Consider the following 25,445-nt stretch of genomic DNA (forward strand, 5'->3'; position numbering starts at 1 on the left):
TGTGTGGGGAGCCATTGAGATTGCGTCTGCCTTTGACCTATTGTGGTGATTGACAAATTGCAGTGGGTCCAGGTCCTTGCTGAGGCAGGAGTTCAGTCTAGTCATGACCAACCCGTCAAAGCATTTCATCACTGAGTGTTACTGGACAATAGTCATTAAGGCAGCTCACATTATTCTTCTTAGGCACTGGTATAATTGTTACCTTTTTGAAGCAAGTGGGAGTTTCCACCTGCAACAGTGAGAGGTTGAAAATGTCCTTGAATACTCCCGCTAGTTGGTTGGCACAAATTTCAGAGCCTTATCAGGTATTCCATCGGGACCTTTCGCCTTGCGAGGATTCACTCTTTAAAGACAGCCTCACATCAGTGTCTGAGACTGAGATCACAGGGTCATCAGGTGCAGCAAAGATCTTCACAGCTGTAGTATATTCTCCCTTTTAAAGTCGGCACAGAAGGCATTGAGTTCATCTGGTAGTGAAGCATCGCTGCCATTCATGCTATTGGGTTTCGCTTTGTAGGAAGTAATATCTTGCAATCCCTGCCAGAGTTGTCATACATCCTAAGTCGCCCCCCCCAACCTCATTCAAAATTGTCTCTTCATCCTTGAAATAGCCCTCTGCAAGTCATACCTGGTTTTCTGGTACAAACCTGGGTCGCCAACCTTGAATGCCACAGATCTAGCCTTCAGTAGACGACACGCCTCCTGGTTCTTCCAGGACTTTTGGTTTGGGAATCTGCAGTAATGTCCTCTTGAAATGAATGGTCACATTTGCCTTCCTCACCACTGAGTCAACCTGCAAATTAACTTTTAGGGAGTGCTGCACAAGGACTCCCAAGTCCTTTGCCCCTCAGATTTTTGCATTTTCTCTCCATTTAGAAAATAGTCTACCCCTTTAATCTTCTGCCAAAGTGCATGACCATACACTTCCTGACACTGTATTCTGTCTCTTCTTTGCCCATTCTCCTAATCTCTCCAAGTCCTTCTGTAGACTCTTTTAAATATTTTAGTGTAGTTCTTTTTAATGCTGTAATATTCAGTAAGGTCACACTGCATTCGGACAAGGCATCCATGATATAGTTTCAATTGACAGTGTATGTAGATTTGTCTAATCCCTGGACCAAGATGCCCTTCATGTGCACAAGACCTCTTGCTTTTCTAACTTGTTTAGAACATCACTAATGCCATCATTGCTGTTCCCTCATTAACATTTTCCTGTTCATCACATTTCACTTTGATGCTTTCTTAAAGGCAGATTCCCTGCGGTAAAGTGGCTTTGCTTCAACTTAGTCTTAAAAGAATACTCTAGTAATTGCTGTCAGTGCAGTAGCTATTACCAGGGAGAAGGTTCTTGGGAAGCTGAAAGATCTAAAGGTAGTTAAGTCACCTGGACCAGATATACTGCAGCTGAGCTGAAGAGGTTGTGGAGGCATTGGTAATGATCTTTCAAGAATGACTAGATTCGGGTATGGTTCTGGAAGACTGGAAAATTGCAAATGTCATTCCACTTTCCAAGAAGGGAGGGAGGCAGAAGAAAGGAAATTATAGAACACTTAGTCTGACCTCTGTGGTTAGGAAGGTGGTGGTGCTGATTGTTAAGGATTTGGTTTTAGGGTACTTGGAGGCACATGATAAAATGGGTCAAAGTCAGCATCATCTCCTCAAGAGAAAACATTGCCTGACAAATCTGTTGGAATTCTTTGAAGTAATAAGCAGAATAAATAAAGAAGAATTGGTGGATGTTGTGTACTTTGGATGTTCAAAAGGCCTTTGACAAGCTGCCACTCATGAACTCGCTTAGCAAGATAAGAGCTCATGGTATTACAGGAAAGATACTTGCTTGGATAGAGCATTGGCTGTTTGGCAGGAGGTAAAGAGAGGGAATAAAGGGCTCCTTTCTGATTGGTTGCTGGGCACTACTGGTATTCCACAGGGGTCAGTGTTGGGACTGATTCTTTTTATGTTGTATGCCAGTGATTTGGATGATAGAATTGACAGCTTTGTGGCCAAGTTTGCAGATGCTACAAATATAGGTGGAGGGCAGGTGTGTTGAGGAAACAGGGAGGCTGCAAAAGGACTTAGACAGATTAGGGGAATGGACAAAGTGGCAGATAGAATACAATGTCAGGAAGTTTATGGTCATGCATTTTGGTAGAAGGAATAAAAGCAAAGACTATTTTCTAACAGGGAGAAAATAAAAAATCAGAGACACTTGGGAGCCCTTGTGCAGGATTCCCCAAAGGTCAGTTTGCAGGTTGAGTTGGTGGTGAGGAAGGGAAATGTGATGTTAGCATTCATTTCGAGAGGACTGGAATACAAAAACACAGATATAATGCTGAGGCTTCACTTAGAGTGCTGTGAGCAGTTTTGGGCCCCTTATCTAGGCAAGAATGTGCTGACATTGAAGAGGAGGTTCATGAAAATGATTTTGGGGAGTGAAAGGTTTATCATATGAGGAGTGTTTTTATAGCTCTGGGACTGTACTCACTGCAATTTAGAAGATTGAGGGGGGAATCTCACTGAAACCTATCAAATGTTGAAAGTAAGATAGAGTGGATGTGGAAAGTATGTTTCCTTTAGTGGGGGAGTCAAGGATCAGAGGCCACAACCTCAGAATTGAGGGGCATCCATTTAGGACAGAGATAAGGAAGAATTTCTTTATCCAGAGGGTGGTGAATCTGTGGAATTCGTTGCCACAGGCGGCTGTGGTGGCCAGCTCATTGAATGTATTTAAGGCAAAGGTTGATAGATTATTGATAAGTCAAGGCAAGAAAGGTTATGGGGAGCAGACTGGAGAATGGGGATTAGTGGGAAATGGATCAAATGGTGGAGCAGACTCGATGGGCTAATCCTGCTCCAATGTCTTATGGACTAAATCCAGCATCATCTGCAGGGAGTTGGTACATGTCTTCCCCATGGAATGCGTGGGTTTCCTCCCAACAGTCCAAAGACGTCCCGGGTAGGTTAAATGGTCCTGTGATTAGGTTATGGTTTATAGGGATGGCCAGGAGCTGCTGTGTGGCTCGAAGGGCTGGAAGGGACTACTCCATGCTGTATCACTAAATAAATAAATGTTCTGGGTGGGGTTGCAGTCAGCGAGTCATTGTGAATGGATGGGGAGACTGGTGATAGAGTAATTACCCCGTCATCCTGTGATGAATTTGTTATGGGTTTATTCTACTTCGAACTGGAGTGGAAGCAAGATACCTTCCACCCAAGGACGACCTATGCAGGAGGAGGAGGTACAGTTCAAGCTAGTAGTCCACTATTGTCGTTAGGGCATACCTTAGGGGTAAGGAGAAAAGCAAATTTCCCAACGTCACCCAAGCCGTGACACAATCAAAACCACTTTAAAACAACAGATCAGGAAGTCTAAGTATAAAATTAAAGATACGGTAATAAGTGCTCATTATTTAAAATATGCAAATAAGCCATTCCTTCACCGACAGAGCAAAATGAATACCTGTATCCTGCTATGAAGATAATGTTGTATTACAATTCTTAGGCAAGATTTTCTTTTCTGAGAAACTTCCTTTAAGCAGGATTATCCTTCAGTACACACAGAGATGTGAAGTTTTATGATGTGATCAAGTGCTTATGTTTCTGCATTGTGAATCCAGTCTAGAAAAATAGCATGGAATGAAATTTACTCTAGAGAAAATGCATTAGGCCAATTGAGTTTTTTTTCTCCCTTCCAAATAAATTAATGTATGATCCAGATATCACCTGGTCTAGAGGGCCAGCTGGAAGAGTTTGAGGTTTAAATTATCTGTTTATTCTTTTAGCATTTAATCATTAAGTACTGGATACTACCAACATCGACTTTTCCAAACACTCATTGCAAAGGTTAACATTGAAATGTAGCAATTTATTACACAACGGCAGGAAGAAGCCAATTATACAGAACATTCTACACCTTATTACATTTTAAAGTATAACAAATTCAACTTTATTACAAGTATATTCTTTATAAAGTTATGGTACATATATGAAAATAACGTAGACCCATGATGCAAGGCACATTGACATTGACAAGCAGGTGCATAGTAACATACACAAAGCAGAAACATATCCATAACATTAGTAAAAGTATTTCAAGAGATTGATCTGTGGCGCATGTAAAACCAATCAATTTCACTTGATTCACAATAAATCTCTTTCATTATGATAAACATGCTACAGGAGCCCTCAATAATTTAGATTTATTCTGATTTTCTTATTAATAAGCAATCATTATGTTAAATTGGCATGATTTACTGTCCAAAAATGGCCAAACTCTCAAATCATGTGCATATTATCAAGCTTCATGTTTGTTTTGTTTTCTAATTTTGTATGCACTGATTGAAGCACAAGGTTTCATTTTCAACCAGAAGTACAGCTCAGGCACAATCTTAAGGACCCTGTTTTCAACCTGCATGTGCAAAATCTGTTGGAACATTTTCAACAATGAACACAGATCCATGGTGTAGCTTCTGGCAGCAACCAAAGTGCGAGTAGGATGAAATGTACACATGCTCTACGTGTTACCCATCCTGAGAACTAAAACGTGAACCATTGTTAAGCCTCAAGGTAATTTTACAAAAGGTATTTACTCCACCCTCACATGACCGCAAGAAACAACTGTCCTGGGACACTTGTCACGTTGCAAACACTACATTAGGTGCTTTTGCAATTAATCTCAGTGTTGTATATGATGACATCTATGTACTTTAATAACAAAATTTACTTTGAACTTTTAACATTACATGATCTAGCCCAATTGCAAAAGACCAGCCGAGAGCAAACAAGTATAGAAATCCTGAATGCAAAATAGATCATATTTCATACCTCATATATAGATCCACAAACAAAAAAAGTCACATATTTGGAAAAACTTGCTTCTTGATTTGCATTCATGAAGGTTCATTTTAAGGTGACAATTAACATCTAATTATACCATTTGATACTAGCTGCATCTCAGAATTTTAAAGCCCAGAAGTGGGCCCTTCAGCCCATCATATCCCAGCAGACCTTTTAGCTCATCTAAAACTAATCCCGTTAACATGCATTAGGATTGTATCCTTCTTTGTCTACTCTATCGAAGTTCCAGCTAAATGTAGAAATTATATCTGATTCTCCGCTAGCAGTTTCAGATAGCATGTGTTAAAAAAAAACGCTTTAAACTTCTCTCTCTCTCTCTCACCATAAACCTATGCGCTCTTTTTTATATATATGATCACTATGGGTATCTATCTGTCTTAAAATTTGATTTTAAGAGTCTAAAACACATCTTATCTGCTGATGAAAATGGCTTTGTATATACAGAGATTTGAAATGAGTATTGATAGTCTGGATCGAGCTCCATTGCCAGAACCAAATTATTATTTTTCATGTAAATAACTACATTACTGTGGTCTACATTTTCCATATTCATATGCCATAGTTACTTATTATCAAAGCCTCTCAATAGAAATAACCTTAAAAAAAATCTACAATAAATTATTAACATCTCCTTTCACTGATTTTCAAGCCAACTGACTGACCAAATTTCCAATACTTCCTGCTTTTAGCTTAAATTATGCCAATACTTAGTTATGACTGTGAATTTCAATTGTTATTATTGTCGTGATGGGTTTAGAAAATGTATCTTTTTAGAGGAAAGGATCAACTTAAATACAACTTTTGTTGCTCAGCTCTGCACGATAGCAACCTGTTTCCTTAATACTGTCATGTTTTTTTATTGACTGTCTTTCTACCCTTCCCTCCCAACACTTATACAACATTAATTACTTCGAGGCAGTTGATTGGAAGGAAGAACTGAAAGTTCCTCTTAAACTTTTCACTAGTTTTATTTTTAGTATTTTACAAATAGCAAGATTGTCCAATTCCAATTTTAAAAATTCCATCACTGAAAATGTAAACCGCTAATATCAGCCTGTCACTTTATTTCATTTTGCACTCACTGATGGTAACAATTTTGGCTAGGTTAAGCAGTTTTCATGAATATGTATACCCTTTCCTGCAGCAAAAAAAGCTATCCTCCATTAATTACATATCAAAACATCATGAATATAATTAAGTACAAAAAATTACATCAACTTTTTAATTTATATTGAACACGAGTGCACTGTCAAGTTAAAGGCCGTGTTTTTCCACACAGGCTGTATCAGTTTAGGGTTTTCCAGCAGTAAGTTGCAAAGATTTTATTGGAAAGGGTAAAATATTTGTGATGGTTCAGTTAAATATTCTGAATAAAATTGGCACCAACATCACGTTACATTTATCCATCCAATCATTCCAATAGTTAAATATGTAGAAGTGTATTTTTGAAAAGAAAATCCATCTGTAATGTTATTGACACTTACAGTTTTCTTTAAGCTATTAAATGGATTAAACTATTAAACTTTAAATAGATGAACTGGAAAATTAAGTTTTTTTTTGGCTTGCGGGCAATAGATTTCTGAACTGTAGAAGTACTATTACTTTTTCAAAGACTGCACTTAAAAACATTTCCCAACAAACAAAATGCGAAGTCTCTTTGTCTTGCATTTCTTTTTATTTAATAAATATTAAGATGTCTACAGAAAAATCATTGTTCTCCACCTGTTCAACATTCAATCAGTTCCAGTAACAGGACTCTAAGTTCTGCATAAAGAATGCCACTGAAGGGGTAGCAAAGGTCTTTCCCCAATCTCCACCACAAGCTTACCTTGCTCTGGGTGCTAAATTTAACTGTGGTCCCTTGCAACTGCCCTGTGAACGCATATGATCACTATCGCACAGGAGACTCTCAAAATGAAATCTGTGCCCTCCACTCTGCAATGAACAACTAAGTCCACTGATAAAGTCACATCCTTTATCACCAGTCTAGATGTGCTGGAACTGACGTTCTGCAACCACTCTCAGGAAAGTTGGCAAATTTCAACCTTAATAAATTCAAAGTTGTGTAAAGGCAGTTTTTTTTTCCTTCATAAAAACGAAGTAGCTCTTCTGAACTTAACTTAATTGTCTGGAAACCAAATACTATATTTCTCTAATCAAGAATCTGGATTCCCTCAAAATATGATAAATCTGTCCAGTGCATATTTACAATAAATTAAAGGTAACCAACCCCTTATATTCTCTCCTCCGCTTGCACATTCACTGTCCCTGATGCACAATTTACGTTTAAAATTTATAACATTTAAGTTCTTTATACAAGTATCACATCTTTTCTTAATTTTGTTCAATATTTAGGTAAAATGGGTCACAAAAAATACACCTTTGTAGCTTATGATGAGAAGATCAGTCCATTATCTTCAGATTACCAAAAAAAACCTCAGTTGGTAACTCTTCAAAATTAGAATCTTCACATAGAAAATTACAGTAGATTTCACAGGAGGTAGTGTGTGGGAACAATGAATATCACAACGATCAGATGATGAGGTGATATGTCCAGGAACTCTGTGATCCATATCAACACTTTATCAAAGAGAGCTACTAAGATGGATTGGGGCAATTCTTTTGTATAAAACAGATTAATCCTCAAACTTTTTAAAAGTTCTGATTAACTGGCAGCTTTTTTAAGATGGATCTGAAATGAATAAAAAGATTTTAAAAGTTAGTAAATAACCAAGTAGAATGATCCATCTCAACTACAATGTTTCAATGTCTCAATTTAATATCAGAGAATGTATACAGTACACAACTTGACATCCTTACTCTCTGCAGACATCCACAAAACGGAAGAAAAACCCCGAAGAATGAATGACAGAAAAACGTTAGAACCCCTCCCACTGGCCCCCCCCAAGCCGTAGCAGCAGTATCAACCCTCCCCTCCCCCACTTAGTCCAGCAAAAGCAAAACCCCCCTCCCAACACCCACCAGGCCAGCAAAGCCCCCAGCGACCATGATCCAGAGTCCGTCAAAACACTACTGTCTGTCCCAACACCTCAACATCTCAGACAGGCTCTCTCTCTCTCACTACCGAGGGAGAGGGGGATAATGCCCCTGTAACAGTGGGAGGAGAGTCCTTTAGCTTGCTGTTTCAATGTCACAATCTGCCATGTTGCTTGTCCAAGTTCCCCACTTTGAGGAGCAACAGATGAGGGAGGGGAGAGAGGGGGGAGAGAGGGGGGAGAGAGGGGGGAGAGAGGGGGGAGAGAGGGGGGAGAGAGGGGGGAGAGAGGGGGGAGAGAGGGGGGAGAGAGGGGGGAGAGAGGGGGGAGAGAGGGGGGAGAGAGGGAGAAAACGAATGAACTCCAGTGCAGGGGCCTTCCAACAGCAGTGCACAACTCCAATAAACTTAATTCTGGCACAATTTTTTTAAATTGTTAGTGATGTTTAGAAATGCATCATCAACAGTGCTTCACTGGTACTTACTCATAGAGGCCCGTCTAGTGCATGCTGAATACTGCTTAGTCCAGTGATCTGCACCCATGGCCCTCCATACCCCAATAATTGATGGGCTCATCCAAATTTCTCTTAAATGTTGAAATTGAACGCACATCAACCACTCTGCTCACCACCCTGAGTAAAGTTCCCCATCATGTCCCCTTTAACATTTCACCTTTCACCCTTAACCCATGACCTCTAGTTCTAGTCTCATTCAACCTCAGTGGAAAAGGGCTGCTTGCATTTACTCTATCTATGCCACTCTAATTTTGTATACCTCTATCAAATCTCTCCTTGTTCTCCTAGGTTCCAGGGAATAAAGTCTGAGCCTGTTTAACCTTTCCCTATAACTCAGGTTGCCAAGTTGCAGCAACATCCTTGTAAATTTTTTCTGCACTCTCTCAACTTTATTGATATTTTTCTATAGGTAGATGATCAGGACTGCACACAGTACTCAAAATTAGACCTCACCAACATCTTATACAACTTCAACACAACATACCAAGTCCTGTACTCAGTACTTTGATCAATGAAGGGCAATGTGCGAAAAGCTCTCTTTACGTAAGCATTTCACTGATGCCCAAGTTTGGAGCTCTCATCTCTAGCCCACACTGATGCACTTTCCTTAGCAACTCTGGTAATCTTTCTCAAACATGCAACCTCAACCACCAAGGTGGTCAAGGACTTTAGGTACACGGGCACATAACACATTTCCCTCCAAATCAAGCACCATCCTGACTCGGCAGTTCTTTCATCATCACGCTGTAACGTGCTACTCAACTACACCATGGGAGTACCTTCACCTGACTGTAGCCGTTCAGAGAGGCAACTGACGAGCACCACCTCAGGCTATGAATGCTAGCCTTGCAGGCAATGTCCAGATCGGAGGAAATTAATAAATAATAAAAATGCCCAACATCCACTGAATCAGTGATCTTCATGGACATACAATTTCTTGATATTTCCAAAGCCTTTTACCAGTCCAGTATTAATCATCGAATAGTCTACAGTCCAGCCCAAGTTCTGGAATCTCCTCTCCAAATCTGTTGTGTCACTCTCCCTCCTTTCTGCCAACTCTTAGTGTCAACTCTTAAAATCCAGCATCTTTGAACACTTCAGTCGTCTACCTTGACTTCTGGATGGAGTCAAATTTTATTTGATTCCATTCCCAAGAAATATCTTGAAGGTTTGTACTTCAATAAAGATAGGTTATTGGAATTACAATGTTAATAAAACAAATTTTAAGACAGATTGCTCTAAATATTAGAATGTATACAATTTGAATAGTATTTCCCTTCAGTTTTAACTTCTCCAGTTTGGTCAGCAGCAGAGAGACATTCAAAGAGTCTTGTTTATAAAGATTGTAAAGATGAAAGGTTAGCTTTATTTATCATGTGTACACCAAATGTTGAAACGTACAGTAAAATGTGTGGTTTCCATCAACGACCATAGTCCAAGGATGTGGCGGGGGCAGTCCGCATGCCTCGCCATGTTCTGCTGCCAACATTGCATGCTCACAAGTTATTAACCCTAACCTGTACGTCTTTGGAATGTGGGAGGAAACTGGAGCACTCAGTAGACCATGTAGTAATGAGAAGAACGTACAAACTCCTTACAGACAGTGACAGAATTGCTGGCGCTGCAATAGCATACACTAATCATTGAGGGCCCAGCATTTGTATCCCCCATTGAAGACAGACAAGAAAATGTATGTAGGCTCTATTAACAACTTTCCCAAAGGGTATCTGGTTCCACGTGCAATTCTTTAACAGTGACTTCTTGGCTATTAGCAACTGTTATAGCAATTCATGATTCTGATTAGAAAATACTGAATTTTATCTAAATGTTCTAAGAGCATCAGAACGTCAATGAAATGCACAGTTGGACACATTTTTATAATCAAACTGGAAAAGAGTCTACTCCCTAGGTGAACCTCATTTCATTATAACAGTACAAGAATAGTTCCTCTTGGCGTCTTGGTCATTATTTTTGAACAATCATGTATAACAAAGCCAAAGAGATCTGATCTTGAACATAATGGTGTTTGTGGATGCTTACTATACAAAAATTAATCGCTTATGTATCAAATAGCAATTTATTTTACTAGCAAGTTGTCTGTAGAACTGCCTAGCAGACACACAAATTATTCACTACATACACACAGTATACTTACTTAACAGCTCCTTACCTCATCAAGTAGAACCCACACTTCGGAATCTTGTAAAACTGACAGCCTAATGGCTGAGATAGGATTTAATCGCTTGTGAATGGCACCTTCAGCTATTCCATTTTCAAATCTACCTGCACACAAGAAAAACACACTAGTATTTTACAAGTATCCAAGGACTCCACGTCACATGTTTGCAGTATTATTTATTTTTTTGTTTGCACAATTTTCCTTATTTGTTCATTGGTTGTTGTTAGTCTTTGTTTATGTATAATCAGCTTTATGTAGAAACATATTTAATAAATTCTATTGTACTTCCTTATTTTCCCGAAAATTGCATGCAAGAAAATTAATCTCAAGGTAGTATAAGGTGCTATATCTTCGTTCATTATGTGTCATTATTTCCATGACCATGATTGTTCTTGGCAAATATTGTACAGAAGTGATTTGACGTTGCCTTTTTCTGGGCAGTGTCTTTACTGGACAGGTGATCCCAGCCATTATCAATACTCTTCAGAGATTGTCTACATAGCGTCAGTGACCGCATAACCGTATATAAAATGATCTGGAATATAATGGATATAGATGACATGGATGAAAATGTAGATGGGTGGGTTAGTAAGTTTGCGGATTATACCAAGATTGGTGGAGTCATGTAGAGGACTGGAAAAGAATACAATGTGATATAGATCAGTTGCAGATATGAGCAGAGAAATGGCAGATGGAGCTTAACCCAGACAAGTGTGAGGCATTGCACTTTGGTAGGGCAAGGAGATAGTACACTGTTAAGAGCAAGTTCCTTAAAAGTGTTGCTAACCAGAGAGATCTTGGGATCCAAGTTCATAGTACCTTGAAAGTGGCTACACAGGTCGATAAGGTGGTTAAGGAGGCTTATGGAATGCTTGCTTTTATTAATCAAGGCACTGAGTTCAAAAGTTAAAAGGTTATGTTGCAACATTATAAAACTCTGGTTAGGCCACATGTGGAGTACCGCATACATTCTTGGTTGCCCACTACAAGAAGGACATTAAGGCTTTGGAGGGGATGCAGAAGAGGTTTACCAGGATGCTGCCTGGTTTAGAGGGCATGTACTAGCATGAGAAGCTGGATTGTTCTCTCTGGAGTGGCAGAGGCTGAGGGGAGATCTGACAGAGGTTTAGAAGATTATGAACGGCACAGAGAGAGTAGTCAGGAAGTATCTGTTTCCCAGGGTTGAAATGTCTAATACCAGAGGGCATGCATTGGAGGCGAGAGTGGTTAGGTTCAAGGGGGATGTGACGGGCAAGTTTTTTTTACTCAGAGAGTTGTGGACACCTGGAATGTGCTGCTTGGTAGAGGCAAATACATTAGAGGCTCTAAAGAGACATTTAGATAGACACATGGATGTGAGGAAGGTGGAAGGATATGGACACTGTGTAGGTAGGAAGGATTAGTGTTTGGGTGCTTTTGATTTGCTTTTTAGCTGGTGCAGCACAACATTGTGGGCCCAATGGCCTGTTCCTGTGCTGTAGTGTTCTACGTTCTAAAGTACTTTGATAATAAGTTCAGTCTGACTTTTACTAATTTCATATATTTCTTATCTTAATTTATAGTATATTTTACATATCGCACTGGCCTGATGCTGCAAAACAACAAATTTGACAATATATGTCAGTGATAATAAAGTGGATTCTGATTCTAACTTATGCCCAATTGAACACTGGTAACAGTAACACAAGAAGCCAGCAGGAAACACTTGGCAAAGGGGAGCAGTTTGGCATCAGTAGATTTATTAATCAACATAAGAAAGGAAACACACACAAAATCATACTGAAGTCAGCTGTGGTGCTGGTGTTGGATACAGAGTAATGATTCCTCTGCTCTGGGATCTTAATGTTGCTCAGGTCCATCTACTGAAATCACAGTCCTTACCCACATAAAGCCAGAACTCTTACTTCATGTTCCAGTCAATAGTAGATCTTGGAAGAGGCATTCTTTTCTGCACCACTGATCAGAGTGACATTTTTAGGCCTCTGGAGTTAAACCATATAAAAACAGGCCACTGGCTTGTACTAATAACTGCAGCTCCAAACAACACCAAAAGCTCAATATTGTTTGTAAAACCAACCTTCTGTGGAAGGATCAAGGGAGGCTTTTTTTAAAAAAAAAATTCCTTCTAGGGATGTGGGCTTTGCAGGCTGGGCCAACATCTAATTACCCATCCCTAATTGCCCTCAGGAAGGTGATGGTGAGCTGGCTTCTTGACCAGCTGCAGTCCCTGAAGTGCTGGATGGGCCCACAATGCTGTTCGGGAGAGATTTTGACGCAGGAATGGCAATAGATTTCCAAGTCAGGATGTTGTGTGGATTGTAAGGCAGCTTCCAGGTGGTGCTCCCATGTTTCTGGTGCCCTTGTCCTGAGCATTATGTTTATGATCTGGTCAGAGATTTGCTGAGGGCCATCGAATGCCTATCACTTGTTCTTGTCAGCTCTTACAGGTAAAACATCCTTGGAAATGAACTAAGCTCTCGCTTCCTGGGTCTGCTGCAGCCGATTACAGTACTATGCAGAGTCTTAGGCATGTACAGTATATATAGTTAGTGTGCCTACGACCGTTACACAGTACTGTATTTGCCAATGTGGACTGGGGAGTGAGTTTGTAAATCTGCCGGGAGCAAAGAATGTTGGGAATGGTGAGGGTGGGGAGCTGCAGGAGGGGTGCGGGACAGGTGGCAGAGGAGTGCCAGGGGTGGGGGTGGCACGGCTGCAGACACACCCAGCCCTGAGACACCAGGCAAGGTCATTTGTTTCCAAACGATTGGTTTGTTGATCATTACAGAATGTCTCTCTGGCACTTCCCGCTACCTCCCGTTTTCCCAACCACATTCACCCTCTCCCTGCCTCCTTCCCACTCTTCAGTCCACAATAGAGACCCAGATCAGAATCAGGCTTATCATCACTCGCATATGTCATGAAATTTGTTTTCTTTTACGGCAGCAGTACAGTGGAATACATAAAGTTACTACAGTACCATGCAAAAGTCTTAGGCATCCTAGCTATATACATGTGCTTAAGATGTTTGCACTGTATCGTAGTTCTGAGGCTCTCCAGTAGATGAGTATCCCCTGTATTGACTGGATTATACAGGAGGGCCAATGAGAAATCAGTAATTCTGCTGTTGATTCATTTGATCGGACACATTCAAGTGATGCCAGCAGCAGGTTTACCATTCAATAAGTGAGAATAATTGAACTCTGGTCCTGCCTAATTAAAAATAATTTTTTGATTGCTGTATAGTAAAGGGCATTTTTACATGATAAAATATACCCAAAGGAATTTCTGTGCACATTTCTCTTGGACTTTGGATAAAAGAGATCTGGAGTCAGAAATGGATTATCTAAGAGAATAATTGTGAAAAAATCCTCTCACTTCAGACTCCATGTGCATCTGATGGGAAGCAGGGTGAACATGTGCCAGTCTACATTGGGAGATCAGCAGCATTAAATTCCTGGCTGTTAATGTATCAGAATACTTGTCCTGGCACACAGAAGCTATCATAAGGAAAGCACGCCAGCATCTTTATCTTCTTAGGGTGGTAAGAATGTTTGGCTTGCCACTGAATACTAACAACCTTCTACAGATGTATTGTTGCAAGTATCCTGACTGGTTGCAACATGCTGTGGTATGGAAATGTGAATGACCAGGAACATGAGGAGATCTAGAGAGTAGTGGACACTGTCTAATCCATCATGGGCATATCCCTCGCAGGTCAATGGTAGTATCAACAGGACGTCCAGCCTCAAGATCCACATCATCACACCATGCCATTTTTTTTGCAACTATCATGGGGCAGGAGGTACAGAGCCTGGAGTCCCACATCACCAGGAAAGAACAGCTACTTCCCTTCAACCACCTGGATTTTGAACCAACTGGCAAACCCCACATCACTATAGTTTAGCAGCACTATGAACACTTGGCACAAAACGGACTTCATTCTAATTGCATTCACTTGTAAAAAAAAAAAAAAGGTGTAATTTATGTTTAATTTGTTTTTCTTGTTAATGCTTATCTGAGGCTATGTGTCTGTGATACTGCTGCAAGTAAGTTTTTCATTGCACCTGTGCACACATGCATTTGTGCATGTTACAATAAGCTCAACTTTGATCAGATTAGATTTCGCTCAAGGAAGTCGAGCCAAGTCATCTGGACTGAGGCTTCTTGTTGAGGTTCTTGTTCACTTAAAGCCAACACAGTGTTGTTTTTTTTTTGGAAATGCCTTCAACACAGAACTCAACAAAAAGATGGGAATGAAAGTGCAGATTAGCAGCAGACTGAGTTTAAAAGAAGAACAGGTCATTTATATGACACTTGAAACACACATAGTGATGAAGGTCATCAAGAGATTTAAATTATACCTATTCTGTAAAAACCATCTTCAGTGCGCTTATATTTTTGATCTTTGGTCTCCTGAAGTAATTCAGATCCTAAATCCTAAAAGAAAGTAGAAAACAGATAAAACAATTCTTTAGGAAGTTATTATCAATAAAGATGAATGAAATTAGCAGCTTTTACAATCACAAAATCAAAAAGAAATGAAATATCATAAAATTTAAGCACCCTTTCTTTTAAAATTGAAAAAGCTTTGACAATTGAGAGATGAAGTCATCTTGAGAAAATGGTCTTGAGCCTTGCAGTACAAGGTTCAAGGCTGCTTTTGCCTTTCCATCCACTTCCAATTGTGTCTTCACCCAAGTCTGGGATTTCTTCACAAAATCTCTCCTTCTACATCTCATCCTTAAATCTTTACTTTGTGACCAAGTTTTGAGCCACCCCAATATTACCCTCTTTGACATTATGGTGAAACACCTTTACTAGCATGCAGTCTGCCCTGTTTTCTTTCTCCACATGCAACTCCACTTTGATAAAACTAGCGGAACAGGTTTAGGAATTTTATGCTGATTTCAACTATTTAAACTCAGTGTTTCTGCATTTGTTTTGTATTTAAAGACATCATGGTGGAACTTGACCCCATTCACAAATACTGGCCACACATCCAGACTGAATATGATGAATATCCACGAATATCCCTATTTGCCTTATTCCAATAAATCAGCTTTTTTTTTAAATTTTGAAGGTGGAAGTAAAATAATCAGACACATAAAATACCTTCCCAATGTTAAGGCAATACTGGTAACATGGTTTTGGTAGTCCAGTAGGAAGAATTCTTACATACAATAAGACAAAAATTACAGCAATGCTCGAGAGATGTGGTAACAAGCTCTACTTCACTTTTATCAGCCTAGATTCTGGATGAATTTATTATTTAGCTTTGTTGTCATGTCTTCAGCACAGCCACCATTTTGTCCTCACTTCAACTTGCCCTTGAGAAAATGGTGGCAAAGGTGCTCCGACAAGATGCCAGGATTTAAGATTAATGATGAAGGGAAGTTTAGTTTAGTTGGCCATTTGATTACAAATTCATTTGGTTCAGCTCAACATTGTGGACTTAATGGCCTGTTCCTGAGCTGTACTGTTCTATATTGGAACAATAATGTATATGCACCTCTTAATTAACAAATGTTTGATGTATGAATTTTTGCAATGAAGCAATTGACACTTTAAGATACATGTTCGCAATTTATGAAGTATTTTTCACTATGATGAACAATCCTTATGTTAAGGAAGCAGAAAGAGAGATTATGTCAACAATTGGAATAACTGCAATTGAAACTAAGCACACACAGTAACAAAGATTGCTATCCATTGGAAATGCCCCATTGAAATAAATTGCTGTTCCTACTGATCATTGACATAAGTTATAAAGCAAATCAAGGCCTTTTTACAATACTTACTTGGCCCAACTGGTCATTGAATATACCTCTCTTAGTCGTAACAGAATTTTATATCTGAAAGTGCATTCAGTGTCATGCCATTATAAAGGGAACAGAGTGAGGAATTAACATATAGCTAGAAGTCTGAAGATGATTCAGGAAAAAATGAGATCATTAGTCCAAGGCTTGAAAGAATACAAGTTAGGAAATGGACCTTCTGAAAATGATGTTACATACAAAGGCGGCCATGGTTGTTGGTCCTTTTCGCATCTTGCAGTGCACTGGGCGGCAACTTTGCCATTCTTTAGCATTTTTGTTTTTTTTTTAAATGAATTCGAGTTGCTAGCTCAACACTCAACCTAGCGTGGATGGAAAGCGTGCAAGGAGCAGGCCAGATTTGAACCCAGGATTGCTTGCCTCGAAGTCTGGTGCGGGAACTACTATTCCACCAGCCAGCTGAAAATGATGTTATATTCAAAGCCAGCCATGGTAAGCTTGGACATTAAAAAAATATGTTGAACTCATAATATTTAGCTTGCAAGGAAGGCAGCAAGATTAGATAGTGTGATGGCAGAAAACTCTCTAAGTGAATTGAAATAAATCAGAGGAAACAAGAGAAAATCTGCAGATGCTGGAAATCCAAGCAATACACACAAAGTGCTGGAGGAACTCAGCAGGCCAGGCAGCATCTATGGAAAAAGGTACAGTCAACGTTTCAGGCCGTAATGTCGACTGTGATTTTTCCATAGATACCACCTGGCCTGCCGAGTTCCTCCAGCATTTTGTGTGTGCAAATCAGAGGAAGATTGCTACTCTCCTAACAAGCGTTTACCTGTAAGTTATTCGCATGTGGATATCCTTATATAGATTCATTTAGAAGAATGAGAAAACTTTATGGCTGCTAAAGACTACCTTGTTGTTTTCCTTTGAGGCAATACTGAGGGTGATTAAGTTTAAGCCTCTTCTAGTCTACCAGTCAATGAACCTGAGAGCTCTGAAGGGATATTTGAAGCCCAGTGTTCCAGTGATGCAGCGATCTAACAAAGTGACTGGATCACGGCTCTGTGCCTGCAAGACTACATCATATAATTTTTCTCACCCTTCATTGGATAAAGAATACCAACAGAGCCTTGCTCTTTCTCAGCAGTGCATCCAGATAATTTGGACAACACGTCTAACAGCATTGAGATAGAATGGTACTCTCGCCAAAATAACTCATGGCCCTGGATGTTTTCCCTACATTTAATTGCAACATTTACCACCACCCTTGGCAGGGCGTTCCAAACACCCAATACTCTGTGTAAAGAACTTTTTTCTGACATCCCTCTATACTTTCCTCCAGTCACCTTAAAATTATGCCCCTCATATTAGCCACATTTGGGCTGTTTTCCAAATTGGAAAATGTCAGCATTTGGTGCTCAGTGAATAAATGTTAATATTACTATTTATGATTACTTACATCCTGCAATACATACATTGGCAATAACATTTTCCTATTGTTATAATCTTGAATATTTAAAATAAAATGATTGTGAAATGCTTTTGGTAGTCTGGAAAGCAACGAACAGCCCCATATAAATACCTCTATACTGCCTCATCGATCATTCACTGCCTCCCTCTGGCTCTCTCTGTTCTCTGGTTCCATTAATGAATCAGGGTTGTGATTGTTGCAGAAATACCATCAGCCTGAAAAGGATATTTCTTTTTTATTTCCTAACAAGACGCTTACAGAACACTTTTTGAAAAATCAATATAATCTACAATCAACTGCGTTTCCAACATCTAGCCTATTAGTTGCTTCTTCAAAAAAAAAAGCACTCATGTTTTTCAACCACATACAAGCTGGGTTTTCTTGATTAACCAGTGCTTTTGCAACTAAATCAATGCATTTCAAGCATGGCATTAGATTTACTGTCATAGCTAGCCATTTTATTTTCATAAAAGGTTCAAGGCCTGTATTATTGCTTATTCGGAAGCCAGTTAAGAATCAAACACGTTGGTAAAGATACACTCAGTGGCCACTTTTATGAGGTTCAAGAGTGGAACCTGGCCAGGTCTTCTGCTGCTGCAGCCCGTCCACGTTAAGGTTCGATGTGTTGTGTTTTCAGAGATGTTCTTCTGCACACTATAATAGTAATGCGTGGTAACTTGAGTAACTGTCTCCTTCCTGTCAGCTTGAAACAGTCTGGCCATTCTTCTTTGACCTCTTTCATTAACAAAGCGTTTTTGCCCACAGAACTACCACTCACTGGATTTTTTTGTTTCTTGCACCATTCTTTGTAATCTCTACAGACTGCAGTGCATGAAAATTCCGGGAGATCAGCTGCTTCCGATATAGTCAAACCACTCCATAAGACCAAAAGACCACAAGACTTCGGAGCAGAATTCGGCCATTCAACTCATCCAATCTGCTCCGCCATTCCATCATGGCTCATCCCAGATCCCACTCAATCACATACACCTGCCTTCTCGCCATATCCTCTGATGCCTTGACTAATCAGGAAACAATCAACTTCTGCCTTAAACATACTTGGCCTCCACCGCAGTCTGTGGCAGAGCACTCCCCAGATCTACTGCTCTCTGGCTAAAAAAAAAAATTCCTCCTTATCCCTGTTCTAAAGGGTACGCCCCTTAATTTGAGGCTGTGCCCTCTAGTTCTGGATACCCCCACCATAGGAAATATCCTCTCCACATCAGACCTATCTAGTCCTTACAACATTTGGTAGATTTCAATGAAATCCCTCCACATTCTTCTAAATTCCAGTGAGTACAGGCCCAAAGCTGCCAAATACGCCTCATATGTTAAGCCCTTTATGCATTGAGTTGCTGCCACATGATTGGCTAATTAGATATTTGCATTAAAGAGCAGATATACAAGTGTAATAAAGGGGCCACAGAATACATAGTAAGTTATATATCAAACTAGGTTAAAAAAGACAAATTTCTTTTCCTGAGGAAAAATTATTTCATAGTTGCCATTACTGACATTTTATTTTAATTCTAGATTTATTCTCTTACTCAATTAGATCTAATCTAATTTAAAATTCTCCAATGTAGGATCAATACCTCATCCTCCGGATACTTGCCGTGTAACACTACTATTGCCACCTATCTACCTTGGCTGCTTTCTAGTCCTAAAGTGGGCTTTGAGTATTTTAAGAGCATGGTAGGATTGCACACAATACCAGTCCAATTTCCTTCAGTAACCAACGATATAAACTCTCAATTGGAGATGACTGATCTACATTGAACTCTGCTAAATTCCTCTGATCCAAATCCTTTCCTTCTTTGATCTCCAACAATTGTTCATGATCTCCCTCCAAAGTATCAATATCTTCACTTCTATCAGTAATTATTAAAAAAGAAAGATGCGGTGGTGACGGAGGAATTGAGAGAAGAGGATGGCGTTTTACAAGTAACAGGATGAGATTTCCTAACCTCATCACCAAACCTGCAGATAAAGGTGGTGCTGTAGTAGTCTGGCGGACTGATCTCTACCTTGCTGAGACCTAGTGACAACTCTCAGACACCCACCGCTTACTTACCCCTCGAACAGGATCCTACTAAGGAACACCAGGCTATTGTCTCCCACACCATAACTGACCTCATTAAGCTCTGGGGATCTCCTATCCACTGTTACCCACCTCATTAGATTATGAGAACACTCAGTCCTCTTTTACTGTCATTTAGAAATGCATACACGCATTAAGAAATTACACAATGTTCCTCCAGAGTGATTATCACAGAAAAACAGGACAAACCAAAGACTAACACTGACAGAACCACATGATTATAACATATAGTTACAGCAGTGCAAAGCAATACCATAATTTGATGAAGAACAAACCATGGGCACGGTAAAAAAAAAAGGTCTCAAAGTCCTGAGTCGATCGACTCCCGAGTCCCCGATAGCAGGCGGCAAAAGGGAGAAACTCCCTGCCATAAACCTCCAGGCACCGTCAACTTGCTGACGCCTTGGAAGCAGCCGACCACAGCCGACACTGAGTCCGTTCATCCGAAAACTTCGAGCCTCCAACCAGCCCCTCTGATACAGCCTCCCGAGCACCATCCTCTGCCGAGCGCCTTCTGCTCCGATGATTCCGGTTACCACACAGTAGCAGCGGCAGCGAAGCGGGCATTTCAGAAGTTGCACCAGATGTTCCTCCGTACTCTCACATCTGTCTCCATCAAATCAGAATTGTGCACGGTACCCTACTTGACAGATTACCGATATCATTCACCGGAGATGCCGCGCGCACTGCCGTCATGCCGCCATCTTCTCCTCCTAGTTCTGCCATAGTTTCCGCACCCTTCATATCCTGTTTCTACTTCCTACCCAAGATCCACAAACCTGCTTGTCCAGGTAGACCCATTGTTTCCGCTTGATCCTGCCACACTGAACTCATCGACTGTCTTGTCCCCCCTAGTCCAGTCCCTTCCCACCTACATACATCTGTGACACTTCACACACTCTGGATCTTTTCAATGATTTCAAGTTCCCTGGCCCCCATCATCTTATTTTCATTATGGATGTCCAGTCCCTGTACAGCTCCAACCCTCACCAGGAAGACCTCAAAGCTCTCCGTTTCTTTCTGGACACCAGACCCAACTAGTTCCCCTCCACCACCACCTCTCCTCCATCTAGCAGAACCTGTCTTCACTCTCAATACTTTCTCCTTTGGCTCCTCCCACTTCCTTCAAACAAAAGGTGTAGCCATGGGTCCTCGTATGGGTCCCAGCTATGCCTGCCTTTTTATTGGCTACGTGGAACAGTTCATGTTCCAAGCCTGCTCTGGTGTCCCCTGCTTTTCCTATGCTACATTGATGACTGCATTGGTGCTGCATCCTGCACCAATGCAGAACTCATCGACTTAATCAACTTTGCCTTCAACTTTCACCTTACCCTCAAATTTACCTGGTCCATTTCTGACAACTCCCTCTCTCTTCTCGATCTCCCTGTCTCTGTCTTTGGAGACAGCTTTTCTACTGATGTCTATTATAAATCCATGAACTCTCACAGCTACCTGGACTATAGCTCTACCCACTCTGTTACTTGTAAAAACATCATCCCCTTCTCTCAATTTCTCCATCTCTTCCAGATCTGTTCTCAGGATAAGGCTATTCATCCTAGAATGAATGAGATGTCCTTCTTTTTCAAAGAAAGAGGATTTCTTTTGTCCACCATCAATGTTGCCCTCAACCACATCTGTTCCATTTCACGCACGTCTGCTCTCACCCTACCAAGGATAGGGTCCCTTTTGTTCTTACCTACCACTCCACCAGCCTCTGTGTCCAGCACATAATTCCCTGAAACTTCCCCAAGCACATCTTTCCCTCCCCTCCACTTTCTGCTTTCCACAGGGATCGCTCCCTATGTGACTCCTTTGTCCACTCGTCCCTCCCCACTGATCTTCCTCCTGGCACTTATCCTTGCAAGCGGAACAAGTGCTACACCTGCCTGCCCCTGACCCTACTCCCTCACTACATTCAGGGCCCCAAATAATCCTTCCAGGTGAGGCGACACTTCACCTTGGAGTCTGTTGGGGTTATCTACTGTGTCCGGTGCTCCCGGATATAGTATCATTGTTATAGTGTCATTGCCACACTGAGATACAGATCCTGTGTGGGTCTACACGTGGCCCATATGAACTTTACAAAGAAAGCATTTACACTCCCACTGCATTCGGCGATCACCTCAATATTACAGTACAACTACCAAGACCAAAATTTTGGCTGACTACCCACTGGAGTACTACAGGGTCTGCCCCAATGGAAATACACAGGTGCCCATTGGAGTACTACGGGGTCTGTCCCATTGGAAATACACAGGTGCCCACTGACTGCCCACTGGAGTGGTACGGTGGCTGCCCCAATGGTAATACACAGGTGCCCACTGACTGCCCACTGGAGTACTACAGGGTCTGCCCCATTGGAAATACACAGGTGCCCACTGACTGCCCACTGGAGTGGTACAGTGGCTGCCCCAATGGAAATACACAGGTGCCCGCTGGAGTACTACAGGGTCTGCTCTATTGGAGATGCTCAGGTGCCCAATGACTGCCCGCTGGAGCACTACAGGGTCTGCTCCATTGGAGATGCACAGGTGCCCAATGACTGCCCGCTGGAGCACTACAGAGCCTGCCCTATTGGAAATACACAGGTGCCCACTGACTGCCCACTGAAGTACTACAGCGCCTGCCCCATTGGAAATACACAGGTGCCCGCTGGAGTACTACAGCATCTGCCCCATTGGAGATGCACAGGTGCCCAATGACTGCCCGCTGGAGTACTACAGGGTCTGCCCTATTGGAAATACACAGGTGCAGGATGAGAAACATTCTTCAACTTGCAATGTTAACTCCGTTTCTCTTTCCACAGCCTGAACTGCTGAGTATTTCCAGCATTTCCTGTTTTATTTTAGATTTCCAGAATCTGCAGATATATATTAAAAAAAAAATCAATGGCATTAGTGTGGCCAGGTTCTCTAGCATCAACACCCTCAGATCACCAGAAAGTCAACTGGAACCACCAGCTACAGAATTACCATGGCCACAGGAGCAGATTAATGGTCAAACGATCTGTGGTGAACGATTCACTTCGTGACATCCCAAGGCCTTTCCATCACTTTTGGTTTGTCGGACCTCCACAGCTGTACGTTAAAACGCAGGTCGGAGGTGAACTGACTTTGTACTGTGATGGGGAACCCAGGACAGACTTGTTGGAAGAAGAGTGACTCAGCTTCTGAACTTAATCAGGGAGGATGATAACCAGTTGTCTGGATGAATGCAGCTACAACTTCTTTCAGGAAGCTCTACACCATCCTGGGCAGAGCAAATTTTTTTTGTCTCTCCTAGAGGACAATTTTCTAAGGGATGGTGTTGACAGAGAAGCTGTCTTGGTCCCCTAGTCTTAACCTTATGCATGCTCCCCTAGGAGACATCATTAGAGAATATAAACCTGAGTTTTACAGTTATGCAGATGACACACAATTGTACATACTGGTTGAGACTGATGATGATAACACCCTATCTTCTCTCACTTCTGGTATGGCTACAAGTGGATGAGCAATAATTTCCTAAAACTAAATGAATATAAAACTGAAATACTCTTGCTTGGTCCCATCACCAAAAGAGATAAGTACCTTGATGAACTTGGGAACTTGGCTCCCCTTGTAAAATCAGAAGTAACAAGTCTGGGTGTTATCCTTGATTCAGATTTGAATTTTAAATTCCACATGAAGAAAGTGAACAGAGCAATATTTCTACACTCAAGAAATACTGCAAAGGTACCTCCTTTTCAGTCTTGTAATGATGCTCAAAAACTAATTCACGCCTTTATATTGTGTAAGGGGGTTTCGACTTTTATGTTACTGCGGAGGCTAATTAAAATGGCGTCTTTGTTATGTTAATCTGGGGAATGCGGCTTTGTTGTGTTAAATGCTGAGAAAGTTTGCGCTAACAGTTTGTTTTTGCTTTAGTGTGTGATAAAAGAGTGCTATTAACCAATTGGGATAGTTGTTATGGTTTTGGTGTATTTAAAGATACAGTATGCGCGGGGTTTTGGGGGAGAAGGCGGGAGAGCGAGACAGAGGATCGACGAGGTTCTGTGAGTCCGCTAACGGGGTCGGACCCCGTGCGGGACATTCGGCGAGGAAACGGAGACAGACTCGTGTGGAGCGTCTGGTCGACCACCGTTGTTGGTCCCAGGCGGCCGGTCGAGGTGGTCCGAGGGGGTCGCAGGGTGAAGAAGAAGGTCCTTGAGCTCCAACGGTTTTTGTGCACGAAGAGATTGAACTTTAAGTGTGGCGCCTTTTATTTTCCTTTTATATTTTATTCTCTTTTAATTATATAGTTCCAGTAATATCTATAAACTGTAAATCATTTAATTGCATCTGGTGTATTGTCTGTTATTTGGGCGGGGTGGGGTACCTCACACAGCATCCACACAAACGAATTATCCAGTTTGGCGGGGCCGAGGCTGTTTCCCTAGACGACAGCAAGCCGAGCGACCCTGAGGGTGGCCGGGGGGGCTACAATTGTATAGACTAGGTTACCGCAATGCACTGTTTTCTGGCCTTCCAAAGCAAACTACTGGCAAACCTCAAATCATTCAGAATGCTACCACTAGACTTTTAACTAAACACCAGGATGAGGGAGCACATCACTTCCTCCTAACTACTCAGCATTGGACTTGTGTATCTTTTAGAATTGATTTTAAAGTTCTCTTCCTCGTTTTAAAAGCTCTCAATGGTCTGGATCCAGAGTACATCACAGAATTGCTTCTGCTTTATAATCCTGCTCGAGTTCCCACAAAAGATAATTGGCAACTTACACCATTTGATTTTACAATTACTTTTCCTAAGTATAACAATATTTCTCCTACTATTTGTATTATTGCTATGTTTTGTTTCTATACTTCAAAATTAATAAAAAGATTGAAAAAGAAAGAAAAGATAATTGGCATGTCAGCTTGTTTTTAAACTATGCTCCTAAACTGGGGATCTCAATATCTCTAACAATAAGAGATGAGGGCTCAGTTAACACTTTTAAACACCAGCCCAAAGCCTATTTATGTTACCCTGCTTTGAACTAACATCTTTTTGTCTTTTATTTTCATGTCTGCACTTTGTCCCGCTGTAAAGCACTTTGAACTACACTCAACTGATATCTCAGCCACCACGCTAAGTGCTCATTCCCTCTTCCAATGGTACACAATGGCTCCAATGATCATCACCTTGTCGTGGTGGGGAGGCTGGTGGGTCCCTGAGATCCCAAGAGCGATGCTCTCTGGAGTTTAGCATCTGGTGCTTAGCTCCTGGTAGGGTCATCCATGGTGGTAAGGTCAAGAGGAAGGTTCCAGACAAAGAGTGATCCAACCAAGACCGCAGTGGTGAAGCTGGTGGAAGATGATGACACATCACAGCGGCAGTGAAGATGGAGGAAGGCTGTAGCAGTGAAGGGTCCCCAGTCCTCTTGCATTCGACACCATTGAACTCCGAACCCGATCTGTTCAGGTGACTGCCCACGCATCAGACTCCCCACATTAAACAAAGTTGTACACAGGCATGTTCCATTAAGAGAATCCACCCTAATATTGCAGAGGCAACCCCTCTGGAGGAC

General features: G+C 41.2%; 1 protein-coding gene across 1 annotated transcript in view; it reads right to left on the reverse strand.

The window, feature by feature from the left end:
• Nucleotides 1-4,405: 4,405 nt before the first annotated feature.
• The window catches only part of mgat4a (alpha-1,3-mannosyl-glycoprotein 4-beta-N-acetylglucosaminyltransferase A), a 284,363-nt gene continuing 263,323 nt past the window's right edge, over nt 4,406-25,445 (reverse strand). Inside the window, exons 13-15 of the mRNA XM_072262765.1 lie at nt 14,911-14,986; nt 10,538-10,650; nt 4,406-7,549 (exon numbers count right to left, since the gene is read on the reverse strand). Of these exons, the coding sequence (XP_072118866.1) occupies nt 7,523-7,549; nt 10,538-10,650; nt 14,911-14,986 (216 nt within the window). The 3' untranslated portion in view covers nt 4,406-7,522. The remainder of the gene's footprint in view (nt 7,550-10,537; nt 10,651-14,910; nt 14,987-25,445) is intronic.

This window comes from Mobula birostris, chromosome 7 (assembly GCF_030028105.1).
Source record: "Mobula birostris isolate sMobBir1 chromosome 7, sMobBir1.hap1, whole genome shotgun sequence".
NCBI lineage: Eukaryota > Metazoa > Chordata > Chondrichthyes > Myliobatiformes > Myliobatidae > Mobula > Mobula birostris.